At 38.9% G+C, this 17,583-nt stretch overlaps 1 protein-coding gene across 2 annotated transcripts; it reads left to right on the top strand.

Moving 5' to 3' along the window:
- Positions 1-19: 19 nt before the first annotated feature.
- On the top strand, positions 20-16,573 carry LOC133616025 (U3 small nucleolar ribonucleoprotein protein MPP10-like). Of its 2 annotated transcripts, none has more exons than XM_061975009.1 (11): positions 20-152; positions 3,690-4,344; positions 4,426-4,598; positions 4,703-4,862; positions 6,465-6,606; positions 10,453-10,520; positions 10,611-10,748; positions 10,828-10,938; positions 13,028-13,135; positions 13,210-13,440; positions 16,146-16,573. In XM_061975009.1, exons 1-11 carry the CDS (start codon positions 67-69, stop codon positions 16,290-16,292), a joined length of 2,019 nt encoding a protein of 672 aa, XP_061830993.1. In that variant the 5' UTR covers positions 20-66; the 3' UTR covers positions 16,293-16,573. The 2 variants fall into 2 exon arrangements, with proteins under 2 accessions (XP_061830993.1, XP_061830992.1); XM_061975008.1 differs by having other exon boundaries at positions 4,423-4,598.
- The last annotated feature ends 1,010 nt before the right edge of the window (positions 16,574-17,583 follow it).

The raw sequence follows: 17,583 nt of genomic DNA, 5'->3' as shown, positions 1-17,583 counted from the left end.
GAAAATTTTGCGCAGGGGGGGAACCTTTTTGTGCAGCACACATTTCCCTCACATGTGTGGCTAACGATGGCTACCACAGACATGGGGGTCACGTTGGAGGAGAGTTTAAACAAACTTGACGTCACCACTCAGCATCCAGAGGACTTTTTGAGGCAAGTGTTACGTCCCCGAAATGGTTGTAGGTTCATTATAATTATTGTTTAACGTTGCGTGTGCTAATTCGTGGTCTAACTAGTTAAGCTAACTTACTATGCAGTCACTTTACACTCACAACGGCAATGCCCTGTATATCCATGCATGTCGTATTATCAATTGTAACTTTAATATATTACTGAATTCAATCAATCATCAAAGTTTATTTATATAGCCCTAAATCACGAGTGTCTCAAAGGGCTGCACAAGCCCCAACGACATCCTCGGCTCAGATCCAACGTCAGGGCAAGGAAAAACTCAACCCAATGGGATACAATGAGAAACCTTGGAGGGGACCGCAGACGTGAATTGTACCGTTACACCAAAGCTTGCAAGCCACACTAGTAATTGATGGCACAAAACCATAACAGTGTTGAACTCTTAACTGTACACAAGTTCCATCTACTGCAGTCTACTGTACGTTTGCAAATAATAATAATAAGGTTCACTTTGACAATTGTAGCTAAGTAACAGTAAGTTACTGTTATTGTTACGCTAGTTTCTCTATTGCAAATTAAGTTGTTTGGCTAGATCAGTGTTTTTCAACCTTTTTTGAGCCAAGGCACATTTTTTGCGTTGAAAAAATCCGGAGGCACACCACCAGCAGAAATCATAAAAATACGGAACTCAGTAAAAAGTCGTTGTCACAATTGTTGGATATGACTCTAAATAAGGGGTCACCAACCTTTTTGAAACCAAGAGCTACTTCTTGGGTACTGATTAATGCAAAGGGCTACCAGTTTGATACACACTTACCGGTAAATAAATTGCCAAAATAGCCAATTTGCTCAATTTACCTTTAACTCTATGTTATTGTTAATAATTAATGATATTTATCTTTGTGGAAACACTGATCATCTTAATGATTTCTCACAATAAATATATATAGAAACAGATAAAAATCAATATGCAACACTTTATTGTTATATTTTCTCTATGTGCACATTTTTCAAATTGAACATTTTCAAATGATCACTTCTAAGACAGTCTTGTGAAATCACAATATCCCATTTTAACTAGCTAGCCACTAGCATTTTTTTAACAAATTATGAATTACTTTGCACCATGTTTGTACAAATAATAACTCATGTAAAATACAAAAGTCAACTCTCAAATGTTTAAATAAATCATGTCACACTTTGAATTGGACACAAATCTGTTATCTGTTTATTTGTCAGTAAATGAAGACCAAGTCTTTAAAATATTTTCTTGGATTTTCAAATTCTATTTGAGTTTTGTCTCTCTTAGAATTAAAAATGTCAAGCAAAGCGAGACCAGCTTGCTAGTAAATAAATAAAGTTTAAAAAATAGAGGCAGCTCACTGGTAAGTGCTGCTATTTGAGCCATTTTTAGAACAGGCCAGCGGGCTACTCATCTGGTCCTTACGGGCTACCTGGTGCCCGCGGGCACCGAGTTGGTGACCCCTGCTCTAAACCATAACCAACCATGCATCAATGTAGCTCTAGTCTCAAAGTAGGTGTACTGTCACGACCTGTCACATCACACCTTGACTTATTTTGAGTTTTTTTCTGTTTTCCTGTGTGTAGTGTTTTAGTTCTTGTCTTGCGCTCCTATTTTAGTTGCTTTTTCTCTTTTTTTGGTATTTTCCTGTAGCAGTTTCATGTCTTCCTTTTGAACAATATTTCCCGCATCTACTTTGTTTTAGCAATCAAGAATATTTCAGTTGTTTTTATCCTTCTTTGTGGGGACATTGTTGATTGTCATGTCATGTTCGGATTTCCATTGTGGACGCCGTCTTTGCTCCACAGTAAGTCTTTGCTGTCGTCCAGCACACTGTTTTTGTTTGCTTTGTAGTAGGGCTGGGCGATGTGTCCTTTTCTTAATATCTCAATATTTTTAGGCCATGTCACGATACACGATATATATCTCGATATTTTGCCCTAGCCTTGAAATAACACTTGATGCATATAATCACAGCAGTATGATGATTCTATGTGTCTACATTAAAACATTCTTGTTCATACTGCATTCATATATGCACATTTTTAACTTTCATGCAGAGAGGGAAACAACAACTAAGTCAATTTACCAAAACTGTATTTATTAAACAGTTACTAAGCAGTGGCACAAACATTAATGTCATTTCAAAACAGAAAGTGCAAAATTGTCAGAGACATTTTAAAACAAGCTGTGAGTGCACTTTTGTGCATGATATCACTAAGATGACATATCAAAACAACACTAAATTAAAGTGCACTTTTTGCACAGAACACCACTACAATAGTTTAAAACAAATAAAGTGCACTTTTGTGCATGATGTCACGCAAGATATTTCAATAACTGTCAAATAAAAATGAGCTGCATAATAGGAAATCAAATGGTGTATGTCCTTCGCTATGCCCGCAGCTAAAAGCAACTACGTGAGAACGTATACTTGAATATCACGATACAGTCATTTTCTATATCGCACAGAGACAAACCCGCGATATATCGATTATATTCGATATATCGCCCAGCCCTACTTTGTAGCCAGTTCAGTTTTTGTTTTGTTCTGCATAGGCTTCCCTAAGCTTCACTGCCTTTTCTTAGGGGCACTCACCTTTTGTTTATTTTTGGTTAAAGCATTAGACACCTTTTTACCTTCACGCTGCCTCCTGCTGTTCCCGACATCTACAAAGCAATTAGCTACCGGCTGCCATCTACTGATATGGAAGAGTATTACACGGTTACTCTGCCGAGCTCTAGACAGCACCGACCACTCAACAACAACACATAATTTGCAGACTATAATTACTGGTTTGCAAAAAATATATTTAACCCAAATAGGTGAAATTAGATCATCTCCCACGGCACACCAGTCTGTATCTCACGGCACACTAGTGTGCCACGGCACAGTGGTTGAAAAACACTGGGCTAGATGACAAAAATACAACTTGAAATTGCACAAATTTGACTGATACACAGAACATTTTAATTTTATTATATGTTATTTACCACACTAACATAAGTCAGATGATCGTGTATTCCTAATCTAAAGCAGGGGTGTCAAACTCGCAATTATGGCTGCCCACAGAGGACCGCTTGTAACACTTGGATCCATCCATCCATTTTCTACCGCTTGTCCCTCTTGGGGTCGCAGGGGGTGCTGGAGCCTATCTCAGCTGCATTCGGGCGGAAGGCAGTGTACACCCTGGACAAGTCGCCACCTCATCGCAGGGCCAACACAGATAGACAGACAACATTCACACTCACATTCACACACTAGGGCCAATTTAGTGTTGCCAATCAACCTATCCCCAGGTGCATGTCTTTGGAGGTGGGAGGAATATATAAATATAAATGTATAGTAGCCTTGTTAGACAATTTGCAAAGGCAACTGTTTTTGATTATTATAGGTCCATCAGACTGATGGAAAAGTTGTTTTTGAATTGTAAGCCAATGTGACAATATGTTATTTTTGATAACCAAAAGAAAAAAATGCTTAATGATGAATATCTAATTACACACGCCATAATGGTTCTGTGTTTCTATCGTAGCCTTCAAGATGCTGTGGCAACAGACTATACATCTCTCACTAAGACCCTTTATGACCTCCTCAAAGCCCAGGAGCCAAAAGTTTATAATGGCAGCCCACTAGTTCAGCTGGTGGTGAAAAACTTTGACGAAGAGCAAATCTGGCAGGAGCTTGAGCTGCAGAACTCTGCTGTGCTAAAACACTTTGGAAATGCAGTTGACGATGTTTTGTCTGATGAGACAGTTTCAGTACTACTGGAGGAGTACATTGAAGAAGAGTCAGGGGACAAGGAAGAAGGAGAGCCCGTTGAAAGTATGGATGAGGAAGCAGAAGAGGAGCCACGGAGTAGGTTAAAAAAATTGTCGGACTGTGCAGCAGAAGATTACACAGACGATGACTCCGATTTAGATTTTGATGTGGATGCCCTGGAGAAGCGGGAGAAGAAAAAGAGAGAACCTGCAGGGAAACATTCCGAAATGAAGAGCCGTCCCTCAGAAGTTGATGATATGTTCTTTAAGCTGTCAGAGATGGAGTCGTTTCTTGATGACATGGACAAGCAAGAAGGGAAGGAACACAGAGATCAAAACGAAGTAAATTACTTTCAGGACCTGCCCTCTGATGAGGATGATGATCTCGACCTTGAAAAGATTTCTCTGAAAAAGGAGACGAAAAGCACTGTATGTATTCTGCTACTTATAAAAAAATGTTACCTCATGAAATGTGTATGTAATGTATTCAATTACTATTGACTTTAGCAGGCGAGGAGCTCCAGGGATCTGAAGTACAAGGAGTATTTTGATGCTGTCGACGGGGCTGTGGTGGAAGCAGATGAGAAGTCAGATAGTGAGGATGAAGATGGTAAAGAAGAAATGGATGAGGAAGAAATGGATGATGAAGATGACGATGGTGACCTTGACGAAGACCTCGACGAGTAAGTGATTTTTATTTTTCACTCTTTCACTCTCTCCGACAAAGAGAGTAGATCACAATATATTTGCTATTTTCCTTCTTTTTTTCTTTTTCTTTTTTAACCAGGAACAAGAACATGAACCGAGAGTCTCTTAAAAAAGTGACCTTTAACCTCTCTGGAGATGAGGGTAGTGACGGGGAGGACCTTCAGGACATTTTTGGAGGAGGAAAAACAAGTCCAGCAAAATCCGAATCCAAGTCATCATATGAGAAGTGTCAAGAAAAGGTAACTGCAAATAAAGCACAAAAAAGAGTGTTGTGTGTAAATGATGACAAGTAAAAGACAATGCTGTACTTGTGCTGTATTTTTGTTAATGCAGGGATATCACTATTGTCTTTAAACGGAGGCATGAAATGGGAGAATATGTCTTGATCAGATCAAATGCTTCAGGGGATCTAGATTAGTTTATAATGTGCTACCCCAGATTTACGGCAGGGCTGCAAAAATTTGCATGAGTAAATCAGGAGATTACAATCACAATTTTGTATACATACGCACACACACACACCATCTATAGGGCCATGGAACTTAAAATAAATCCTTTTTTTTTTAATTGTTTGAGCAATTTGATAAATATTGGGGATATTAAGAACTAAGACATCACACCGATAAATCCAATACGATTGCAAAAATAGCTCCAATAACTGATAATGAAAAAAGACACTCTAATGAGGTGAGATTACCCTCTAGTGTGGTGTAGGTGAGTTAGGGTGAGCAAATCAAGCGTTCCTTTTCTCCTACATAGGGTCTATTAGCCCGTCGTAAACTTCTCCTGATCTTATTGTAAACAACTCGTGTCTGACTCTTTCCAGAGGAATATTTTCCGTGTGCTATTTTCACCAATGTTCCGCAACCATTACAAAAGGAGGGAATAGACATCGGGCTTCACAACATCAAACCTTATCAGCCACCTGAAACACCGGCATCACCACAACAGTGGTTTTTTTTGTGTTAAATAAGCTGCCCCAAAGCCAGCCGCAATGCAAGACCCGTAGTCTTCATGTCTTGTGAGTCGACATAGCAAAATGTTAAAGTTATCGATCCATTATAAGTACAACCAATTATTTTACCCACCCCTAAATATAAAAAAGTTATCGGTGTTGGTCTTGAGAAGCAGGAAGTTATTGCTATCAACTTAAAAATATATTGTGCGCCCCTATAAAATATTATCATGATTGTTAGACCCCTTTAAAAAAATTTTTTTCCAATAGTCTTTGTGCCCGTCTTCATAGGATGAAAGACATTCTTGATTAGAAATAAATAAAAAGACTGAAAATAATCCATCAAGTTAGAAACATTGCTCACTCACTCACTCGATAGTATATTCATGCAAGCAATTAAGGCAAGTCAAAAGAAAAAGTCATTTGAATAAAACAATTGTGCCTTGTGACTAATGAACTGATAAAAGATAGACCGTGGCGTTAATTCAACTGCTCTGGCCACTGAGGTGCACTGGGGAACGAGAGAGTGAGGAGGGTATGTTGACTATCATGCCAAAGATGTACATCGCGAGTACTTGAGGAAAATGGCAAGCTTTGTTTGTGATGTAAGAATTTAAATTACCTGTTAGTTTATGGGAATCCCTCTAAAACGCATGCATGCGCGCCGTACCGCATACTGCATTGCAATTGCTCTTCCACAGTTTTATTTCGCAAGTGTTCATAATAGAAAGCAAAATAAATATTCCAAATGAGTCTAGTTTAATGGAAACTTCGCATTGGCCTTGGTCCCAGCCGCCAGCTGACTCAGGACTGATCATTTCATACTTTAGATATATTTTTGGACAGAAATGACTTTCCTGCTCACTTTTGCACCTGCTGTGCGCAGATGTCGCAAAAGATCGATGAGTTGGAAAAGGCCGCCCTTGGACAGAAGTCATGGCAGCTGTCTGGAGAGGTGACGGCGCGAAAGCGCCCGGAGAACAGCATGCTTGAAGAAGATTTGGACTTTGAGCATGCATCCAGAAAGGGTAGGTCATTTTGGTCAGAGGGTGTCCAAAGTGTGGCCTGTAGGCCATATTCAACGTACGTACGTATTTGCATATTCCTTTTTTTTTTTTTCTTCTTTTTTTTAACATTTGTTTATTGAGTTTTAAGGCAGATACAAGTTCCAGAAATACAATCACATATCAAATGTTCCCTGCATAAATTAAAATTACAATAATTAAAATACATCAGTCAAATAGTTCCAGGTGAATATTGACACAAAGCCACAGACAACTGTATTCAGGGCAAATGTATAACAATAAAAATTAAATTTAAAAAAACAAACAACAACGTATTATCTATGTACATGGCATTTTAGTTGGCGTTAAATTGAAGATCAGTTTCTTTTACATACTAAGGAAAACACCAATTTGCATATTTAAAAAAATGTTTGATATATTAGTAGACATTACACTAACTCTTACACCTACAGTATAACAAAAAGCTAAGATGTTTTGTCCACATAGTTCAGCGCATATTTACATACATTGGTGTCTGTCTGTCTATCTGTGTTGGCCCTGCGATGAGGTGGTGACTTGTCCAGGGTGTACACGCCATCTGCCCAAATGCTGCTGGGATAGGCTCCAGCACCCCGCGACCCCAAAAGGGACAAGTGGTAGACAAAGGATGGATGTTTTAACATCTTTAGTGTACAAAAAGTATCAAAGTGGGCCCTGCATCCTTTAATCTTTTTCTTTTTGGTCGCCCGTAGAAAAGGTTTGGACACCCCTGGTTTACGTTTGTTTAAAACCCCCTGAGCAGTACAGTTGGGAACAATTTGGAACAGCAAGCTGACATGTAGTGAAATCAAGGGATAAGCGGTAGAAAATGGATGGATAGATGGATGAAGGAGTTCAACTGGCTAGTTGAACAAAAAATGAACAATGACACAGTAAACATCAGGTAGATAGTTTTCCTTTTTTGCATGTAGCTGTGTAGTGTTTCCTACATGACTGCAATCTATCCATAGGGATGATGCTCGAAACCGATTTTCCCGGTTGTTCGATAAGAAAAGAACCGAGTCCTCGGACTCGAATCCCTTTTTGAGAATCGGTACCCGTTATCGACACCACTATAGTAAAGAAAAAGAGTTGGTTCTTTATTCGAATCCTTGGGAACGAATCCCGTCCCGACAAGAAATGCCCCGTAGGACATCACAAGAAATGAAGTCACGTAGCTCAGTCATTTGTCACGGTGGGGTGCAGCGGGCTGCGGTTCATTCTCCCGGGGCGCAAAACTGACGGCTCCGGACGAAAGCGTGCAGGTAGGAGATGATTTATTTCTCATAAATCATAGACATTACAACAGACAGGAACAAAACAAAAGGAAGGTGTGCCGTTCGCACGAGAAGCTAAAGCAAAAACTTACTTAGCACAGGAATACTAGAAGCTAAGGTAACTTAGCACAGGAATCATGAGCTCGAAAACCAGAATGCCAACGTAACTGATGCAAATGCAAACAATGAAGCCACGACGAGTGACCGGAAAAGGCAGGCTTAAATAGAGTCTCTGATGAGCAACAGGTGCACGTACAAGGCAGGTGAAAATCATAAGTAACCATGGTGACTAAAACAAACCCCCGAAGTGCACAAAACAACTAAGGAAGTCCAAAACTAACAGAACATAACTAAACAAAACATGATCTGACCACGGATCATGACATCATTAGGCATCACGAGTGCTTTCTTTATTTCTTTAGTTTATTTGGAACATGAACACACTTACAGTATAATACATCACAGTTTCATATCATTTCACTTTACAGGAGTAGGAAGAAGTAAAGCTTATTTAATCCTACCCCTTTCCCACTTCATAGCGTTTACAAATATATACATCATTTACTGACCTTTTTATAATAAAATATCTGTGAATTACGGTAGTATATACAACAGTTTTATAATATGTAATTAATTAATTCAGTCATTATTAATATAGTGATCATATCAGTACAATGTTTAACTTCTTTACTTAATCCATTCCATCATTTAATTCCACATAATTTTAGCTGTTTGCAATTTTACCAAATCATCGAACTTTAGTATTTTTGACTCAATAAATAAAGTATTTGTATGTTCTCTATATCCAACATTATGTATCAGCCTAATTGATCTTTTTTGTAACACGGTTAACAAATGTAGCGCACATTTGTAGTTATAACCCCACATTTCTGCACAATAACTCAGATATGGTAATACTATAGTAGCGAGCAGTAGAGAATGTGAAGTGATTTGTTAAACCAACTATTGTGTGTTTTTTTTCCATATACCCTACAACAACCTATCTGGACTCGATAAGAGAATCGATAAGGAATCGGTTGGATAAGAGGATTCGATAATAGGCTCAAACTCGATAATTTCTTATCAAACATCATCCCTATCTATCCATCCATCAATTTTCTACCGCTTGTCCCTTTCAGGGTCGCGGGGGGTGCTGGAGCTTATCTCAGCTGCATTCGGGCAGTAGGCGGGGTATACCCTGGAAGAGTCGCCACCTCATCATAGGGCCAACACAGATAGACAGACAACACTCACGTTCACACACTAGGGCCAATTTAGTGTTGCCAATCAACCTAGTTAAATTGAAGTGTATTTATCACACGTACAATGGGGGGAGCATAATGATGTAATAATGATTATGATATAAAGTACAAAAAAACATGGAAAAAAAAGCAACACAAAATTGTTTAGATCAGGGGTGTTCAAACTTTTTCTATGGAAGGCAGCACTGAAATTTAAAGGATGCGTGAGCCACTTTGATACATCTTGTACAATAAAGATGTTAAAACCCACCCAATGTATGTCAATACACTGGTGTATGAATGTGAATTAGTGTTTGGTGGTAGTCTGAGCAGCCAGTGGTGCAAATTGCAGCCACACTTCCGGGGCAGCTGTGGCTATTCATGAAGCTTACCGCCACCATGTGTGTATGTGGGGTGAATGAATGATGGGCTCTCAGTTCACTGTGAAGCGCTTTGAGCATCTAGAAAAGTACTATACAAATCTGATTCATCATCATCAATATAGGTGAAGCTATCTGAACAAAACAATCCACATCTTAGCTTTGCATTTCGGTAATTAAGCAAATTAGTGTACCGGTAATACATCTAATGATAAAGCTCATTAATAATGAATTAATTTCACCTTAACAATATGCAGCGGGCCGATTTGCAAAAAGAGCTGTCGGCCAAAAATGGCCCACGGGCTGGAGTTTGAACACCCCTGTTTTAGATCTACAAACTAATTTTCTTCTCAAGATTCTTTTTGTTGCTGTTTTATTTAATGTCACCACGACCCCGAACGGGACAAGCGGTAGAAAATGGATGGATGGACAAGACAAAGCCTTCTGTGATTGCTTTTACATGGCGGAGGACCCTCACAGACACTCGCAAGACCGTTCTTTCATGTCAGAGTCTACAAACGTCTCCTTGGTTTGGAGCTAGTCTCTTTGAAAAACAAGTATACTCATTACTTGCTAAATATAGCAATATAATTGCTGATTTGACAACACTGATTCCTCCTCTTCTGTGGTCTTATTCTCTGGCAGACAAAGTGCCATTATAATGTGTTTTTGAGCAAATATTGTATTTTGCTCATTTCTGCTGGATATGTTTTTTTTGTTCCTAATAATTCCTTCCTAGTTGTCACGTGATGATTCTCAGTTGACCATTTGTTAAATCAATGTTTTTGCTGTCTTCCTGGTGTAATACCAGCTGCAGTGGTGTGGTTTGGATCTGATTTCAGATAAATATATGAAAACTGAATCTGTACTGCTAGGTGGAAACCATTTTACTTTTTTTTCTCTGACACAAATATTTGATATGTGCTTTTTTAGCTCCTGCAATCACAGCAGAAACTACTCTACAGCTTGAAGACATCATTAAACAACGAATTAAAGACCAGGTTTGTGTATAGGCTACAAGAATATGTCTCATCATGGTATTTATACGATTGTTTGTGCTGACTACACAGTATTACCTTTTTGTCTCCAAGGCATTTGATGATGTGGTCCGCAAGGAGAAACCTAAAGAAGCAGTGTTTGAATACAAGAAGAGGCTAACGTTAGATCACGAGAAGAGCAAGCAAAGTCTAGCAGAAATTTATGAGCAGGAATATCTCAAGCAGACACAGGTTGCAACTTTGTTCTCATTTTTCATGTTTGCAAACTTGTTTGCAACTTATTTGATGATGTCTTTAATAATGATTTCAGCAAAAGGCAGAGGAGGAGGAAAACCCAGCTCATGTAGAAATACAAAAACTGATGGACACGCTCTTCTTAAAGTTGGATGCCCTCTCCAACTTCCACTTCACACCCAAACCTGTAAGTTTAATTTTAAGAGAGCAGATAAAGGTCAAGGTAAAACTAAAAGACTGGCTTTAAGCAAACCAAACATGTAAACATGTTTTTTTTACCTATTTCATTACAACTGTTGGGGCGGCGTGGCTCGGTTAGTAGAGCGGCCGTGCCTCGGTTAGTAGAGCGGCCGTGCCAGCAACTTGAGGGTTCCAGGTTCGATCCCCGTTTCCGCCATTTTAGTCACTGCCGTTGTGTCCTTGTGCAAGACACTTTACCCACCCACACTGGTTTGAATGTAGCTTAAAAATGTAGATAATGGGCTTCACTATGTAATGTGCTTTGAGTCTCTTGAGAAAAGCACTATGTAAATATAATCACTTCACATAACTACATGCTTGTTATTTGTTTTTATTGTATTGTGCTGTTTTGTTAATCTTTTTTTATGTTGCGTGACTGCGATTGGAAATTGGTATCCTTGCTATAATCGTCATATTTTAAATATATTTACACAACACCCTATGTGTTATTGTGCTTATCCATGTGCATTGTCTCTTAAATAAATAGCAACAAAAACAAACAAAAGGTTTATTGTAGGTAAAAAATGCCACTGCAATGGTAAATACTGAGACAGAACGTTTACAGTATGTAAAACGTACATACAATTGAAGTATAGCACGGTACCTCAGTTTTTGTTAGTTATCCGTTTTAAAAGGTCTGACGAAGATCGAATCATACAAAAACCAAAACAATTTTCCCAAATGATACGCGTGCAAACAACTAGTTTGTTATACTCATCAGAGAGGGAAAACAATGTCCAAGTCCGAATCCTACAAAAAGGGGGGTGACAAAAAACGATTTACCACTGTATATTAGGGCTGCACGATTAATCGACATCGACAATTTGATTAGTGCGGTATCCTAACCGTTACAGGCGGAGTTTTTGTTTTCTCTGTCGCCACCGGCATTTGAATGACAGACATGTTTGTCAATCAGAAATGTTTAGCCTCGCGTCCTTTGCTTCCTGGCCGATCAAAAGTGTTTTTCTCTTCAAATAGGGAGAAAGATTTCTCACTCTGCGCATTGCTCTCAGCACCTGAGCGCATTTTTTTAACTGTAGAATTCACTGAACGCAGTGAGCCCTCTGTTCAGTCATTGACAATCTTTTTTTTCTGTTGTTGGAGAGGGGGGCGTCAGCTTGCAAACACACACACAGGAGGCACGTACAGAGAGCCTCATGACTTGCTGATGAGAAGTTCCGCAAAGTAACAAAAATTAGGAGGAAAAAATATGATTACAAAACCCAATATCCCTTTGTGGGAATACTTCAGCTTCAAACCGAATGGCCAACGTGAGCCCATCAACACGGAAGAACGAGCAAGAATGTCTTAATGGCAAAAAAAAAAAGACAACCCGACCTATGACTTTTCTAATGGGGAAAAATAAATAACTTGAAGATGTTCAATATTTATTTAAAATACATTTTTGCTTACAGAAAGGAGAGTCTTATTTTATTGTTTTTGTTTGTTGATTTATCAGAATCAGAATCCTCTTTATTGGCCAAGTATGTAACACAAAAGGAAATTGACATGGTGCTGTGCTCTTTTTTATTATTTAGGATAACAAATAGTTATTTACCTTTCAAGTACAGTACAATGGTAAAACAATTCTACAGTAATGAGAAATAAAAGCATATATCCTTTTAAATGGTTACTTGCATTATTATGATATATCACGATTACATTACATTAAACTCTGCATATTCTTTATCGGTTATTTCTTTAGTTTAAGAGCATGATGTAGGCAAAAGCTCTGAATCTGCATAAAGCAAGATATTTTTAAAAGTAGGTTATTGTATATTGTTTTAATGTGTGGCACTTTGAGACAAGAATATGTAGATTCATAGTTGAAAAGTAACATGTCTTTCTTCACTCGTTATTTTCGCAGTTTTATGCATTCTTATGTGTAGAATATAAAAGTTGCAAATCAAATCGCAATTTTGGAGACAAAAATCACAATTAGTTGTTTCTCAAAATTGTGCAGCCCTATTGTATAGGTAAAAAACAAAACACATTTCTGCTTGGTCACACGTTAAGGTTTTCTTTTGTGCCCCCAGTCTGTGCCTGAGGTGAAGGTGGTGTCTAACCTGCCAGCTGTCACAATGGAAGAAGTTGCTCCGGTCAGTGCAAGTGATGGCACACTTCTTGCACCAGAGGAAATTAAGGTTTGGAATACATATTTCTTATTTGCTACTGGCTGCATATAAAACTCTAAAAGTATGTTTTGTCCACTCAAAAGGAGAAAAACAAAGCAGGTGATGTTGTAGGGGTAACGGAGAAAACATCAACCGACAAGAAGCGCGAGAGACGACACAAGAAGAAGGTGAAACATTTCAAAATCAAGGAAAAAGAAAAGAAACTGAAGCTTAAAGAAGCCAGTGAAGCTGGAAACAACCAAAGGCTGTCAAAGGCCCAAGTCAAGGAAAACCTGAAGAAAGTCACCAAAGGAGGCAAAGCTACCATACTAAAGGTAACCTGTTTATTTACCCTAGTTAAAGCAAATTATGAACTAGCCGTGAGGATCTTAGCCCCATACAGCCACATGTAATTTAGTGGTAACCATTATGGTCGATAGAGACGACTAGTTAGCCTTACAGACATGTCATCAATGGTTGTGTGAGCTTGGAAGAGGTCAGTGCAAATATTATATTGGAAAGCCACCCTTTGGCATGCCATACTTGGCCAACGGGCCCCACTTTGGGCACCGCTGCTCTAAGCCCCATAATATGATGCTCACGGTTATTGAATGCATTGGTTTGTTTTGTAGCACTTTTAAGACGTATTTAAATAAAAAGTGTGTAACAATAAAATCTATTATTAGTAGTTATAAATTATTTCTAGCAGAGGTTTGGCGTCCTACTCTGTTCAGTGGTCCTTGAACGCAACGTAAAAACACTTGCGTCTGTTTTCCTATGACTATAGAAGGATCACACTGTTATAAGAGAGCACTGCTTGTAGGTTCATTGAATATCTTAGTCACTTAGACAACAATGTGTTTATAAAAGTTTTGATTGTAGTATGTCGTTTCTCAAAAGGGAAAGACGTTAATGTCTTGTTTTAATGTTAGCATTTAAGGTAGCGAGCTGGTGCCAGTCGGTCCGTGAGTTATCAATCACGGTTTTTCAATAATTTTAATTTAAAACAGTAAAACTAACCATTGGGAGTTTTACCGTGGTCGTTATTATTAGTGTTTATCGTTACATCCCTACATGTAATATAGACTTTCTTAAGATTATATAATCATTATACATTATATATGGGCTGAATATACAAAACCAGTGAAGTTGGCACATTGTATAAATTGTAAAAAAAAAAAAAACGGAATACAATGATTTGCAAATCTGTTTCAACCTATATTCAATTGAATAGACTGCAAAGACAAGATACTTAACGTTCGAACTGGTAAACTTTATTTTTTGCAAATATTAGCTCATTTGGAATTAGATGCCTGCAACATGTTTCAAAAAAGCCGGCAGAAGTGGCAAAAAAGACTGAGAAAGTTGAGGAATGCTCATCAAACACTTATTTGGAGTGAACCAGGTGAACATGCTAATTGGTGGGTACCATGATTAGCTATAAAAGCAGCTTTCATGAAATGCTCAGTCATTCACAAACAACGATGGGTGCGAGGGTCACCACTTTGTCAACAAATGTGTGAGCAAATTGTCGAACAGTATAAGAACAACATTTCTCAACGAGCTGTTGCAAGGGATTTAGGGATTTCACCATCTACGGTCCGTAATATCATTAAAAGGTTCAGAGAATCTGGAAAAATCAGTGCACGTATGCGGCAAAGCCGAAAACCAACATTGAATGCCCGTGACTTTCGATCCCTCAGGCGGTACTGCATCAAAACCGACATCAGTGTGTAAAGGATATCACCACATGGGCTCAGGAACACTTCAGAAAACCACTATCAGTAACTACAGTTTGTCGCTACATCTGTAAGTGCAAGTTGAAACTACTATGCGAAGCGAAAGCCATTTATCAACACACAGAAACACCACTGGCTTCACTGGGCTTGAGCTCATCTAAGATGGACTGATGCAAAGTGGAAAAGTGTTCTGTGGTCTGACGAGTCCACATTTCAAATTGTTTTTGGAAACTGTGGACGTCGTGTCCTCCGGCCCAAAGAGGAAAAGAACCATCTGGACTGTTATATGTGCAAAGTTGAAAAGCCAGCATCTGTGATGGTATGGGGGTGTATTAGTGCCCATAGCATGGATAACTTACACATCTGTGAAGGCACCATTAATGCTGAAAGGTGCATACAGGTTTTGGAGCAACATATGTTGCCATCCAAGCAACGTCTTTTTCATGGACGCCCCTGCTTATTTCAGCAAGACAATGCCAAGCCACATTCTGCACGTGTTACAACAGTGTTCTTCGTAGAAAAAGAGTGCGGGTACGAGACTGGCCTGCCTGTAGTCCAGACCTGTAAAATACGACAACGGAGACCCCAACTTAAGCTGTACATCAAGCAAGAATGCGAAATAATTCCACCTAAAAAGCTTGAAAAATTGGTCTCCTCAGTTCCCAAACGTTTACGGAGTGTTGTTAACAGGAAAGGCCATGTAACACTGGTAAAAATGCCCCTGTGTCAACTTTTTTGCAATGTGTTGCTGCTACTAAATTCTAAGTTAATGATTATTTGCAACAAAAAGTTAAGTTTCTCAGTTTGAACATTAAATATCTTGTCTTTGCAGTCTACTCAATTGAATATAAGTTGAAAAGGATTTGCAAATCATTGTACTCTGTTTTTATTTACGATTTACACAAAGTGCCAACTTCACTAGTTTTGGATTTTGTAAATTTATCATAACTAATAGATATTTTTGCTATATATTATTAGTTGTGAAGTTCTACAAAGATGTTATTCTTAATGGCGGTCATGTTTTTTAACAAATGTTTCTCAAATTTTGAAATTTAAAAGTGTTAAATTTGAAATCAAACTGTGGTGTTTAAAAATTGTGCTACCATGTGGTGCCAGTAAAATAAAAGCTTTCTGTGCAAGAGTTACACAATAGGTTGTCCCCAATTCTTGCTATTCTTTTGATGCACAATATTTAACATGTTTATTGTTCAATGACCGAGGCAAGTGAAAGTGAGTGTGAGAGTCCAGTTTGAGATATTGCTTGTCTGAGACTGTTGATTCATTTTGATTATTTGTTTTAGGATGAGGGAAAGGACAAGGCACTGCGGTCTTCTCAAGCCTTCTTCTCACAGCTTCAGGATCAAGTGAAAAGTCAAATTAAAAGCGCAAAAGGCCAGCCTCCAAAAAAGAAACGGAAGGAAGTTTCTGCCAGCAAACTCAAGTTATAATGACTGACTGTTATGACAGATTGTTTTGTTGTACATATTATTACTTCTTTTACAAACAGCTATCTTTGAATTATTTACTTCTGTGTAATTACTTTGAACTTACATGACATCTATTCAAATGCATTTGTCTTCCTATGGCGACATGGCGAATTTAGTATGTTTGCGCAGGGTTTTTAAGTAAGACCGTGGCATCACTGCAAGCATGATTATTACCTTTGCGTACTGTCATGATGCTGTAATTTTCTAACAGAAATTACATTAAAGCAAGATTTAAATACAGATTTTGACTTTTCTTTACCTTTGATCATTTGTTGAACAGCTTGGTTGAGTTTAAATGCTGTTTTAAATTAATTGACCACTCAGTTTTTGGCGTCTTCCTCCAGTTTTCTCGTTGCTTTTTAATGCTCCATTTACAAACTGGTTACAATCCACCTGCGTAACATTTGGATGAATTATGTCTGTGATAGGCTCCATCCCCCCGTGGCTCCGAAAGGGACAGGCAGTAGAAAAATGGATGGATGTGAACATATATTAAAAACATATTTGTAAATATCTCACACAATTTGCACTGGAAGGGTAGAGAGACGTCAGTGGCTAAAATATACTACATAAAACATCCATCCATCCATTTTCTACCGCTTGTCCCTCTCGGGGTGGGTAGAGTACACAATACTTAAAAAATAAAAAAGTTAAAATTAAAGTGCCAATGATAGTCACACACACACACTAGGTGCGGTGAAATTATCCTCTGCATTTGACCCATCCCCACAGGGGAGCAGTGAGCAGCACTGGGAATCATTTTGTGATTTAGCCCTCAATTCCTTAGTGCATCTGCCTCACAATACGAAGGTCCTGAGTAGTCTTGGGTTCAATCCCGGGCTCGGGATGTTTCTGTGTGGAGTTTGCATGTCCTTCCCGTGACTGCGTGGGTTCCCTCCGGGTACTCCGGCTTCCTCCCACCTCCAAAGACATGCACCTGGGGATAGGTTGATTGGCAACACTAAATTGGCCCCAGTGTGTGGATGTGAGTGTGAATGTTGTCTGTCTATCTGTGTTGGCCCTGCGATGAGGTGGCGACTTGTCCAGGGTGTACCCTGCCTTCCGTCCGATTGTAGCTGAGATAGGCTCCAGCGCCCCCCGCAACCCCAAAAGGGAATAAGCGGTAGAAAATGGATGGATGGAACCCTCAATTCCAACCCTTGATGCTGAGTGCCAAGCAGGGAGGTAACGGTTCCCATTTTTATAGTCTTTGGTATGACTCGGCCAGGGTTTGAACTCACAACCTACCGGT

Source organism: Nerophis lumbriciformis, linkage group LG15 (genome assembly GCF_033978685.3).
Source record: "Nerophis lumbriciformis linkage group LG15, RoL_Nlum_v2.1, whole genome shotgun sequence".
NCBI classification, from domain to species: Eukaryota; Metazoa; Chordata; class Actinopteri; order Syngnathiformes; family Syngnathidae; genus Nerophis; species Nerophis lumbriciformis.
The sequence above is the reverse complement of the archived record's forward strand: the minus strand, read 5'-3'. Positions and strand labels throughout refer to the sequence as shown.

Excerpts from the sequence above, each read along its gene's own strand:
- LOC133616025 (XM_061975008.1), top strand. The coding sequence starts at position 67 with ATGGCTACCACAGACATGGGGGTCACGTTGGAGGAGAGTTTAAACAAA. Across the intron at positions 4,345-4,422 it reads AAAAGGAGACGAAAAGCACT|CAGGCGAGGAGCTCCAGGGA; the intron begins GTATGTATTCTG and ends TATTGACTTTAG. Across the intron at positions 13,136-13,209 it reads TTGCACCAGAGGAAATTAAG|GAGAAAAACAAAGCAGGTGA; the intron begins GTTTGGAATACA and ends TCCACTCAAAAG.